Source organism: Diceros bicornis, chromosome 17 (genome assembly GCF_020826845.1).
Source record: "Diceros bicornis minor isolate mBicDic1 chromosome 17, mDicBic1.mat.cur, whole genome shotgun sequence".
Lineage (NCBI taxonomy): Eukaryota > Metazoa > Chordata > Mammalia > Perissodactyla > Rhinocerotidae > Diceros > Diceros bicornis.
The window spans coordinates 16,186,293-16,199,028 of record NC_080756.1 but is presented as its reverse complement, the minus strand read 5'-3'; the positions used below and the strand labels follow the sequence as shown (position 1 = coordinate 16,199,028).

Below are 12,736 nucleotides of genomic sequence, written 5' to 3'. Positions count from 1 at the left end.
TCACCCTCGACCTTGAATAGTTCTTACAGAGTGACACTACCACACATGCGAACAAGATCATGCTAGCTCAGTGACCTTCCGGGTAACACAGAGAACCTTCCTCAAAGCTAGCTAAGGAGCAAAACCACATTCACTTGCACACTCAGAGCAGAGCCATCACACCCTATCGCGCAGCTATGTGCCTTTCCAGGATTAGAAGTCAAACCCTTCCTTCAAAGACACTTCTCCCAGTCCACTGCAGAAAATATCATCAGATGAGGTTCTGAGAGGCAACTGCATCGTTGCCTTAAGTCATCAAGTTCCTTAAAACGAACCAAAGAAGCAAACAAAACTGAGCCAAAATTACAATAGGTGGGCTTGAGGGTAGACACCAGGAAGGCCTTCCTAAGAAGACAGAAAATTTGAGATCTCAAACAGAAAGTTTGAGAGGTGAGGTTGGGCATCCGGGTAAGGCTGGGCTTCTCCCCTATCAGCTGCAGTAGGAGACCTGTTTCTGCAGCCTGGCTGGGAGTTAGCACCATCAAGGTAGATGGAAGGACAGGATGACCTGCTGAGACATGTCCCCCACACACTCCCAACCAGCAGACAGGAAATTGCTGGCCTGGAATGATTAAGGTCAAGCTGCTTCAATTAATGAAAATGGAAATGGCAATCCAGCTTGGCACAGGCCACCATGGAGGACTCTTCTGGGCTGTCAGCCACCTCCTCTTCGAGCCAGGCCTCGAGACTGATATCAGGCTGAGATCCTTGAGCGGGAGGTAGGGGCAGAAGAATGGGCAAGAAGGTGTGCAGGAAAATTCTATTACAGTTTTGTTTGTTTGGTTTTGGGCCAAAACAGGGAGATAGAGATAAAAGGAGAGAAATTTTTCCCAAATACATTAATAATTCAACCTTGACTGGTAAGCTTGCACTGGGGCCAGGCTGGCATTAAAGCCCCTGAAGAAGAAAGCAATTCAGCTTCCCCCAAAGCAATTTACTTCTGCATCACCTGATGGTCATAGCTGGGAAGTTTATCCATGTGTCTAACTTCAATGTTGCATGCTCCAATTGAAATTATTTCCTTCTTTGGAGCATTAGGAAAAAATGGAAAACAGCTAGCGTACATTCTCCTACACAAGAACATCTGAAGAGTCAAGACTTAGTCTGGGCTGGGCCAGAATCTCTATTCCCTCCCTCCGTTCCATTTGTCTCCTCCTCCCAGCTCTGCCCAGGCTGTTTCCAGTCTTTTCTGCTCCAGCACCTGGACACCCCCTGACATAACCTGCTGAGGTTTTCTATCCCAGAGGCTCACAGAACCAGAGATCAGAGAGGAAGCCCCACTTCCTGCCTCCCTTAGAGCCACGCCCAACCCTTAGTTCCTGCTGTTCCCCGTGCCCACGCCCTTCCCCTCATCCTGTTTCCTATCCCCTTGCAGTTGGGGCTGAGAAGTCCTTGGAGATAACTGATACAGTGGACCCTTTTTCAAACAGCCACTCCATGGAGGTGGCAAGACTGTGCAAGTGATGAGAGAACTCTGCGCTCACCATCCTCTCCACACCTCCTACCGACACTCCGAGGGCTAATCGTTTCCTCAGTCAGTGTGCCCAGAGCTCTGTGTTTAGAACTTGTTCACATTTTCCATTTGATTTATACTATATGCCTGTATCTCATGAGCAACATGAGGGCAAAGAATCATCTAATTCACCTCTGTCACTCCCTACAGTGCCTAGCATGGGGACGGCACACGGCTGACATCAATAAACGTTTGTTGCCATGAGAAAGGAAAATGAAAGACCACACAGTGGTCAAACTCAAGACCCAGTCTTCCTTTAAGCCATCTTATTCAGTAAGGGAAAAACTAAAAGAATAGGAAGAGTCTCTTTCCTCCCCAACACACTCCATCCCTCAGTCTCAGAAGCACCAAGCACAGCCTTGGTCTCTTATCAAGTGTGTGAGAGTGTGTGTACATGCGTGTGCATCAGGGTGGGACTGTTAAGCCTCCATCACTCCTCTGAACCAGAACTTGAGTCACCACCGCTGGGCAAAAGCAACACACTCATGTTACTGGATGGGCACCTTGGGGTAGATCTCCGAAACCCAGCTCATGTGTCACTTGCACGTTCATGCTGAATACCTACTCTGGGCCAGGTGTGGGGCTACATACTGGGGAAAGGAGGATAAAGAGAACCCTCCTTGCCTTCAAGGCCCTCAGTGCAATCCTGCCTTGACCTTGGCTGCATATCCTAGCTCGAAGAGATCCTGTTAAAAACAGATACCAGGCTGCACTTCCGACCTCCCAAATCAAAATCTCTTCAAGTGGAGTTGGGCCACTTGCCTTTTTTTAAACCCCCACAGGTGAATTCTGATTCACAGGCAGGGTTGTAAGTCACTGATCTCTAGCTCAGCGCTGTCCAACAGAACCTTCTGCCGTGATGGAAATGCTCCGAATCTGCACCATCCAATCAGTAGCCACTAGCCACGTGTGGCTATTGAGCACTTGAAATATGGCTAGTGGCTGAGGAATTGAATTTATTTTACTGAATTTTAAGTAATTTAAATTTGACATATGGCTAATGGCTACTATATTGAACTGCAAAACTCTAGATGATCCCAAATCATTTCAATTTGGCTTTAGAATAGAATACCTCTCACAATATTGTTTGGTAGCAACTGAAGTCTCCATTCCCTTTGGCTCAGGAGAAAACAGTGAGCCTCTTCTCCCTAAGGACGCTCTCATTTGCAACGAAGAAACTGCTCTATCGTGGGTGGGAGTAGGGGCCAGTTTGGTGAGATTGCATTCTGCCAGCCAGCTAAGCCACCACACCGGCCTCCAGAGGCCCCCCGCGGACCGGAGAAAAGGCACTCCTGAGGACCCTATTTTGTGAGAGGCTGACATTGGTGAGGGACAGAAAAAGTGGTGACATGACTTTGGGTGCCTGTTACAGGCTGCATTGTATCCCCCCAAATTCATATGTTGAAGCCTTGACCCGCAATGTGACTGTATTTGGAGACAGGGCCTTTAAAGAGGTAACTAAGTTTAAATGAGGTCATAAAGCTGGGACCCTAATCCAATACGACCAGGGTCCTTACAAGAAGAGAGAGACCAGGGAGGCGTGCACACGAGGCGGCCACGGGGGAACAGCGAGAAGGCAGCCGTCTGCAAGCCCAGAAGAAAGGAAACCTGCTGACATCTGCTTCTTGGACTTACAGCCTCCAGAACTGAGAAAATAAATTTCTGTTGTTTAAGCCACGCAGTCGGTGGTATTTTTGTTATGGCAGCCCTAGCACACTAATACAGTGCTCTTGGGAAAAGGGAGGCCCAGGACCCTAATCAGCCTCTCCTTGACAAGGTGCACCCCGAGAACTGAGGGCAACAGCCCCACTAGAAGCCAGACCCAGCGGTGACTCTGTCACACCTAAGCCTCCAAGTCATCACCCTGGTCACTGCCGTTCAAGCGCCTTTATCCACTGCCCAGCCCCACCCCTGCCATCTCACGACTCACCCAGTCCTAGTTCACCCAGACTCGGCTATACCCCTAGGACATCTTCCCTACACACTAATCCCCTCCCTTCCCACTCCTGACCCCACTGCATCTACGCTGCCTCCTATACCGCTTGCCCCTTTATCCCCATCTGTGGGTTTCCACCTATTGTTGGGTGTTTTAAACGTGTGTTCTGCGCATCTCACCTCCCCCACTGGACTTTAAATTCTCAAAGATTAGTCCAGCATTCAAGACCCTTCACAAGCTGGCCCCAAGTCACCTCTCCAGCTTTTTCTCCCAACTGGGCCAAGTCAACTTGAAGCTACTTGACCCCCTTTGAACATAACAATCTCGTCTCTAAGCTCTCCAAAACTTTCCCAGTCCCAAAGGCCACCTGAAATGCCACCTCCTCCAGAGAGCTTTCCCTGACTACTTCAGCTAAATAAACAAGGGAACAATGGCTTCTGTCTCTGTGCAGTTATTCCAGAGGGCCTAATCCCAGGCTCTGCAACACGGGGCACTGACTACCTAGCTCCACAGCACTGACAGCAGAAAGAGAGGAAAGGGGTCTGAGGCACTCGGGGGTGTGAAACTGTCACAAAATTCTGATGCTAACTACCTGGCGTTAGCCCATACTCCCCAGGGTTTAAGGGCACAGTCCCCAACAAGACTGCCGTCATTTCAGATGCCAGCGGCAAGTTCGTGGTCACCGGCACTTCTGACCATTCTGAGAAATTTGGGGGTTCCCACGATCCCCAGTTCAATAATTTGCTAGGATGACTCACAGCACTCAGGAAAGCACTCAACTTCCAATTAGTTTTATTATAAAGGATACAAATCAGGAGCAGCCACATGAAGAGACACACAGGGGGAGGTCTGGGAGGACCCCAAACACAGCTTCCGCGTCCTTTCCCCGTGCAATCAGGACGCCACCCTCCTGACACATCCATGCGTTCACCAACCAGGAAGCTCACCAAAGCCTCGGTGTCCAGAGTTTTTATTAGGGTTTCACTGCACAGGCATAATGGACTGAAATCACTGACCACGTGGTGGAACTCAATCTCCAGCCCCCTCCCTTCCCTGGAGGTCAGGCTCATATCAACAGGCTCAAAGTCCCAACTTTCTAATCACACAGTTGGTGTTTCTGGCACAGTCAGCCCTCACCCTGAGTCAAATATCAGCATAAATCCAGGTGTGGTCTGAGGGACCCACCATGAATAACAAAAATACTTCTATCACTTGGGAAATTCCAAGGATTTACTCCCTCCCAGGAACCAAGGACAAAGGCCTGTCAAATTCTTTATTATACAACATTGGGGGGGGGGGGGACTTGTACTAAAAATCTTATTAATTTTGAAAGCTGGAGATCACCTGTCCCAAGAGATAGAGCCCCACCGTGTGTTCCTCATTAAGGTGGTCTCAGGACCTGCTCTGCTCCCAACTTGATTCACTCTCCCAGCCCTTACCAAAGGGTCCCACCAACCTATCACGAAGCAGACAGAAGAAACGAGTTAGCCGGAGATCCCAGGCTCCCATCCACCCTCCTCTGCTCCCCACAGTGCCCCGAGCAGCAGACAAACTGCTCGACAGGCCTCTAACAGAGACCCTGCAGCTTCAGTAAGGCGGTTAATCTGTTTACATCATCCACCAGCTACCCAAGAGAATCCTTTGCAAACAGTGAAGAGGTCAGAGAGGGGGGAATCTAAACTACCACCTTCCATCCCTGACATGCAGGACGGAAAAAAAGGACAAGGAAAACAGTATAGGAGCTTTTAATGCTTAGACTGAAAAATCACAGGCTGGGTTTTTCATAAAGCCATTGGTCCACTGCTGGCAGGGCAGGAATCCGCTCCTCACCCAGGCCAGAGGTGGAGGCCCAGACCCCCCAGCAGGGTCTTCAGAGCGGAGGGGCTTCCTTTGTAGTGCAGTGACTCCCCAGACGGGGGCAAGAAGAGGGGTAATGAGCACCCGTGTGCCAGGCGCTACACAAGGCACTCTCAAATGTCATCTCAGTTAATCCTCACACCAACCGCAGGAGGGAGGGAGCCCCATTTTACAGATGAGGATCCTGAGGCTTGGAAAAGTTAATCAACTTGTCCAAAGTCATAGAGTTCACAAGTCTCAGAGCTGGGATGAAAATCCAGGTCTTCGCGCCTTTCTCACTCTGCCACACTGAATTCTTTCTCCCTCTGATCCAGCCTCAGTCTCTCATAGGAAGTTACTCTCAACATCCTTGCCCCACGCTTTGTCCTGCTCCCTGTGAGGAAAGGGGTCGGCTGAAGAAAGCTGTTCATGAGGGGTCGGCTGAAGAAAGCTGTTCTATGAGGACGGGTGGGGATCCTGGCAGGATCTTTTCTCTTAAACAGCAAATATGACCTCAGAAATCACCGTGTAGGTCACTCTCAGCTGAATAGAGACTCCCAGGGAAACAGAGAGGTAGAGCAGTTGGCAGGTGCTGATTCTCTGTGGAGTTAGGCACCACGAGACCCAAGAGGCAACGCTCAAAGAGGGTGAAGACAGCAGGAATCAAGGGCAGGCAGGATTAGTGTCAGGACCACCCGGGCAGGTGGGAAGACAGTTCCAATGATCAAAGAACGTGATTCCAGTCAGCAGGGAGCTGAGGAGGACCTTGCTGCTCGTCCAGGAGGCGTGTAGATCTGCGTGCCCAAGAATGACTTGGGGCCTTGACTGTGTCCTCTGTGCCCCAGGGGCACTCATTTTGTTAGCAGCGGCAGCAGCCCCAACTCATTCAGTCTCTCCTTGGCCACTGCCTCCCAGCCCCTGTTGGCCTGTGGGCTGCGAGGCGAGGGGTGCAGGAGCCCCTCAACCTGGACCTCGGGCATCAGGCCTGCCAGAGCCCGCCGCGCACGCTGCTCGGCCACCCGCCCCACTCCCACCACCAGCCGCACCCCCAGCAGCTGCACCTGCCGGCAGAGGGCCGCATCACAAACCCCAAGAAGCTGTTCTCGATGCTTGGCAGGCAGCTCAGCAGGGGTGAGGTTGCGCCCACTGGGAGCCAGGAGGAGCAGAGGACACAGATTGTGGACAAAGCAGTGACGGAAGAAGACCTCAGGCTGTCCACAGAGGTTCCGGAAAAAGCCCCAGAATCGGGCACCGCTCACCTCTGACTGTGGGCACTCCAGCCCCAGCACTGGTCGCTTAGGGTGCTCTTGGGGAGGGGTCAGCACAGTCCCCCCAATGCCCAACCAGTCCCGGACTATATTCACTTCCCCAAAGGGCACCTGTGGGGAAGGAGAGAGACATGAGGGCTTCAAACTGGAGACCTGATGCCTGCGCTCTGGACCCCTTTCCATCCTCCATGAGGATCTAGCCTGGAGACACACACACACAAACACAGACACGCACCCCCTACCACCTTCACCCAAAGGCCTGAGACAAGGATTCCTGGCCCCGTGGTTTGATCCTGTCCATCTCTCTCCAATTGTTCATTGTGGACTGCAGACCAGAAGAATCTATTTGCCTCTACCCCCACTTGGGACCACGTTCAGGGAGTACATGGGGCTATGTGGCCCTACACAGGGCATGATGGGTAGTACTGGGCACACACAGATGGTGAGACAGAAAGGGGGCCAGGGTTAGAGGAGGCACAAGGACAGGGCTGACCACTGCTCTCTGGGTGCCCTCTCAGCCCCAAGCCTCAGGCTGTCATCTCCATCGATCATCATTGATCACCTTTCATCCCCCAGTGGGGTCAATAAAAGCGATTGAGCCTCCTGCCCTGCAGGCTCTTCCCCTCCCCCACCTGCCAAGCCCCCCCACTGAGGGGCAGTCACTCATCCTGAGGTCTGAAAGGAAAGGAGGCAGGCCCTGGAGCCTGGCTCTGCTCTGAACGGCTCCTCAGCTAAGAAACAGAACCCAGGTTGCCTGAACACCCTCCATCTCTTCCAGGCCCACCCCTGTCAACCAGTCTCCCCTGAGGACGCGGTAGCCCTGGTCCCTCTCCTGACCCCAACCACACTCTAGGGAGAGGGGAGATCCGGCAAGGTAAGAACGAGGCTAGCGGAAGAAAGGGCTCTCAGAGGCAATTAGTGGACAGCTCACAGGGGAAACGGAACTACTGTTAATGTGCTTGGTTAACTGTGGGCAGCGAGGCCGGGAGAGTGTCTGAGATCATAGGAGCCAATGTGTGCGTTGGGAGGGGAGGAGGGGCTGCACTCACCAGGTCCACAGCCATGCACATGCTCCTCCTCCACAGCACACGCAGCCAAGCATCTGCCTTGGAGCCTCCCACTCCACCCACCAGGGGACGCCAAGCCCTTTACCCCAGTCTGGGCCATGCCAAAGGGTCCTGGGTTCATTCCCAGGAAGAGCACTTCCTTGGGGCCCTGGCAGTAGCGGGTCACGTAGCTGCAATGTGGCTCCCACGCATACTCCACGGGATTGTAGACGATGCCCACAGGCTCCGAAAACTGCAGTTGGCTCAGCTCACCATTGAGCCGAAGCTCCTCCTCCAGGAAGCCTTCAGCCAAGCTTCGAGGGCAGGACTGGGGCTCCATCAGGGCACCTGCAGGCTCATGGAGGGGCCACAGCAGGAAAGCCTGGGGCACAGCCACGTCACTGTCACCTGGAAAAGAGATGGACAGTGGCCCCATCAGCCCTCAGTCCTAGAGTGGGAGGGATCCCGGCTGGCCAGGGCCCCTACTACCATTTCCTGGGCTCAGAAGAGACTGTGTCAGTCATCCCCCAACCTCCACGCAGGACTGAGCTCATCTCGGTGCCTGGTAATGAAGAGCCCTTCCTTTCCCCGCTTCAAGCATCCTTCCTCTTCATATACCACCTGCTGAGAATAACCCAATAATCACCAATCATCCCCCACTTTCCGCCAGGCATAGGTCTTGAGTCACTAGTTCCTAGGCCATGCCAAGCACATGGTAGGTTCTCAATATATATTTACCGGTGGCAAACTTTCAGCACCTTTACCGTCACCCTTAATAAAACAAGCCCAGCCAGGATGGGCCGTGTCCTGGAAGCCAATGCACTGAAGAATGAGATGCAGGTGCACAGCCACAGCCCAGACACTAATTAGAGGACTAATTACAATAGCTTCCAGGTGGTAAGCAATTGCTCTGTGCCAGACACACCTCATTGATGCTTGTAACCCTGTGAGATGGGGATTATTGCTCCCATGTCACAGGTGAGAAGACTGAGGCTTAGCAAGATCGAGCAACTTGCCCAGGGTCACGCAATTAGCACGTAATGAAGCTGGGATCTGAACCCAAACTATCTGACTCAAGGCTATGCTCTTACCCACCCACCCCATCTTGCCTTAGACGGTTCGATCAGGCCCCTGCTACTTCTACCACCCCAGCCCAGCTTCTTGCCCACATTCAAAAATACTCAGTGGTGAGTGGGATGATTACCAGACTCAGAATAGACTCTTAAAAGTTGTGTAACCATGGTCAGAGCCTCAGGTTTCCTCATCCAAATACAGATCTTCCTCGACTTATGACAGGGTTCCGTCCTGATAAATCCCTCGTAAGTTGAAAATATCGTAAATTAAAAATGCATTTAATACACCTACCTACCAAACATTATAGCTTAGCCTAGCTTACCTTAAACGTGCTCAGAACACTTAACATTAGCCTACAGTTGGGCAAAATCATCTAACACAAAGTCTATTTTATAATAGTGTTGACTATCTCATGTTATTGAATATTGTACTGAAAATGAAAAACAGAATGGTTGTAAGTGTATCGGTCGTTTACCCTTGTGATCACAGGGCAGACCGAGAGCTGGGGCTTACTGCCGTGGCCCAAAATCACAAGAGTATCCTACCTCATATCGCTAGCCCAGGAAAGGATCAAAATCTGAAGGACGGGTTCTACTGAACGCCTATCACTTACGCACCATCCATCGTAAAGTCGAAAAATCGTAAGTCGAAAAATCGTAAGTCGAACCATCATTAAGTTGGGGATCACCTGTACTAAAAACAATAATATCCACTTCATGATATTGATATAAGGGATGGAAAGAGATGTTATGTGTAAGCGAGGCCAGGAGGGAGGAGGAATGAAAAGGAAAAAGGAAAAGGAAGGGGAGAAGGGAAAGGAAGAGACAGAGGGAAGAAGGAGGAAGAGGCGGGGGGAGGGGGGGCAGAGGGAGCACTCCAGTGACCTTTGTAACCGGCAAAGGCCATTCCTTTGTCTCCCTTCTCAACACTCCCATGCAAACCCAGTGTTCCAGCCCAACCGTTCCACTCACACTTTCAAAACGCCTTTCCTACCCCAACACCCAAAACTTTGCACATGCCATTTCTACAAACCCAACCAAATCCACTCCTTGAGTCAACCAGGACTGTGACTCCGACCGCTCCACACATCCAAATCATACCCCTCCCTCAAGACGCAGCTCTAACCATCCCCTTGGTAAAGCCTTCCTCCTCAGGACACTGCACATGTGCCACAGCTCCTCAACCCCACCCCACACATGAGGAGGTCTAGTGTGAGGCCTGGGAATCTGCATTTTAAACAAGCTTCCCCAGGTGATCTTGATGGTTGGTAAAGGCTGAGAACCATTATGTCACCATCGTTAGCAGCTTCTTCATGAATTCACAGCTCGCCTCCCCAACCAGACTTGAGCAGATCGGAGGCCAGGCCCCATTCAACTTCCCTCCCTATCTCCAAGGTCCTAGCACTTGTCAGGTAGTCAACAAACACTGGCTCAGTTCTGTCCATCCCTTCTTTTTCAATCCTGTTTAAAACTACCTTCTGGCAAGGAGTCTTTCCTGATGGACTCCTCCCCACTTCCATATCCTGAGTTTACTCAAGGCTCAGCTGCCTACTCTGTGCTCTGCTTGCTTTCGAGGGCTTGTCAGGCTCTGTGCATGTTTCCGTCAGGTCTGGGGCTCCCACAGGGCAGGGACCATGATTCTTCCTCCCTCTCAACCCCTTGCCCAGGTCAAGGGTAACCTCTTCCCCCTGGTGGGAACTCAGGGCTGACACAACAGCTTGATCCATCAACCTGTTCTCTGATCCTTGCCTGGGGGAAGTGAGAGAGAAAAAATCAGAGACAAAACTTAAAAACTCCTTCCCCAGACTGATCTCTGAAGTCTTTGATCTGTCCAGGTGGCTACCCAGGGCCCAGTGGACTCAAACACAGATGAGAAGGCAGCTGTGGAGAACTCAGAGGTCTCAGCGGCCCTTGCTTTGCATCTCCCCAGGTAGTGCAAACAACAGCGGATTGGCTGCTCCAGCTCTGGGATCTCGCTCAGGTCTTAAGTCGGCCCTACATTTGATCTTTAGAGACCTATGCTGGAGACAGCAAGGCTGGGGGTACACAAAAGACTGACAAGGCCTTATTTCCAGTGTTCCAGAGTTTCAAAGACTGAGAGCAACAGCCACAGGCTAGGTGTCGACTGACAAATCCTAATCCTAGTTTCATCTCTAAAAAGGATCTCTTAAGCAAGTCATTTAACTCACCTCTCTATGAAATGAAAATAAATTCCATCCAACCTACCACCAGCTGTTAATTCACTCATTGTTTCCAATATTTATGAGTTTTTTTACATGACAGGCACTGTGGCAGTCTCTTGGTAGGAAACAAATCTGAAATGAATAAAATGTAAGCCAGGCTCATAACCTACTGTGAGAGGACAGAAAACTAACTGTAACACACCGTGATTCGAGCTTGAATGTCCTGAACAAAACACTATGGGAGGGCCGGCCCTGTGGCTTAGCGATTAAGTGCGCACGCTCCGCTGCTGGCAGCCCGAGGTTCGGATCCCAGGAGCGCACTGACGCACTGCTTCTTTGGCCATGCTGAGGCGGTGTCCCACATACGGCAACTATAAGGATGTGCAGCTATGACATACAACTATCCACTGGGGCTTTGGGGGAAAAATAAAAAAAAATAAAAATTGTTAAAAAAAAAAAAAAACCACACTATGGGAGCCCAAAGGAGGCACTTGGAAGTCCTACCAGAGGCACCAAGAGCCAGACTTAAGAAATGTATATACTTTATAAATTACAGTGTCACATTACATTAAGAGCACAGGAAGCAGAGGGTGATCCAGCGATTATGTCTGGCCACCTAGGTTCTGACACTAAATCCAGATATGAAGAAGGAATCGAGAACACTATCCACGCCCCTGCCCCGTGGTGGCACTCCAGGGATCCACGGGGACAATCAGCAAATCCTTAAGCGAAGAATAACAATACATTGATGATGATAATAACAATAGCGCATGGACTCAAAGAGGCCACTTCATCCCTCCTCCTGGTTCCGAGGGGGCCGACAACTAAGTGTCCATAAGAAACCTCCGCGTCCGCCGGACGGGGAAAATCCCGTCCCACAGGCCTCGGGGCCGGTTCCGTGGGCTCGGCTCTTCTGCGCAGGGGCGAGCCCCAGACCGAGCGAGGAGCCCCGAAACCCCGACATTCCGGCTCCCCGCCTGCCTCCACCCCGAAGCCCCGGGAGCCCTCAGCCCGTCCCCCAGGCCCCAGGCCCCCGGACCCAGGTCCCCAGCCACCCACAGCCTCACCTGGTCCAGCTCCCCACGCAGTTTCCGGTTCCTCACCCCACCCCCGGGCGCGGAGGACAGTGGGAATCGTAGTCTACTTTGTTTAGGGAAGGGGATTGGCTTAGCCGAGGCCACTTCCGCCGGAAATGCTGTAATCCCCAGAAGGTGTGCCGAATGAGTACTAAGTGACGTTGGGGGTTGTAGTTTATTCTTTACTTCAGGGCTAAGTTGAGAGGTTTTGAGTGGTGAGAGGCCAGGCTCTGTAAGGACCTCGGCGATGCTGGGTTCTAGCCCTAAAGGGCATCACGCTTTCAAAATTTCATTCACACTTCCCAAAGGGAGTGCTAATCAGGGAGCTTCAGCCATCCCCAATCTCTCACCCACCTGAGGGTATTAATGGCTGGAAACCATTTCTCACCCTCCTGCTGCCCCAGGTATAAGAGACTTCTTTGTAGCCCTCAAAGGGCTGTATATAGAACATCCACAGAGACTCTTCTGGCATCTCCTAACAGCTCTCTAGTAGCGGCTTTGAGACTCTTCCATCTCTCATTGCTGTCCAAGCCGTTGTCTCCATGGCTTTACCATTTGACTTCCCTCCCTTCTCTGCCTTGCTCTCTGCCCAGCCCTATAACCTCCCGTCCTTCCCAATCCTCCCCCTCAAATACTCTGCCCAGGAGGCTTCTCTGACCATCCTAATCCCATGGCTGCACCTAACAGTCCATTCCTCCCCACTTCCCCATCCCAACACCAATGTCCAAAGCTGTCCACTCCTAGTTTTGTTCTTGTCCTCTGTCTG

The 12,736-nt window shown here is 51.6% G+C and overlaps 1 protein-coding gene across 4 annotated transcripts; it reads right to left on the bottom strand.

Annotated features, from left to right (window-relative positions):
• Positions 1-5,217: 5,217 nt before the first annotated feature.
• SMUG1 (single-strand-selective monofunctional uracil-DNA glycosylase 1) lies at positions 5,218-11,993 on the bottom strand. Of its 4 annotated transcripts, XM_058558079.1 has the most exons (4): positions 8,843-9,248; positions 7,745-8,046; positions 6,584-6,703; positions 5,218-5,718 (listed from the first exon to the last, which is right to left on the bottom strand). In XM_058558079.1, the coding sequence occupies exons 1-4, from the start codon at positions 8,901-8,903 to the stop codon at positions 5,686-5,688; spliced, it is 516 nt and encodes a 171-aa protein (XP_058414062.1). In that variant the 5' UTR covers positions 8,904-9,248; the 3' UTR covers positions 5,218-5,685. The 4 variants fall into 4 exon arrangements, with proteins under 4 accessions (XP_058414062.1, XP_058414061.1, XP_058414059.1 ...); XM_058558078.1 differs by lacking the exons at positions 5,218-5,718; positions 8,843-9,248 and adding an exon at positions 11,962-11,993 and having other exon boundaries at positions 5,763-6,703; positions 7,912-8,046; XM_058558076.1 differs by lacking the exon at positions 5,218-5,718 and having other exon boundaries at positions 5,763-6,703.
• Between the last annotated feature and the right edge of the window lie 743 nt (positions 11,994-12,736).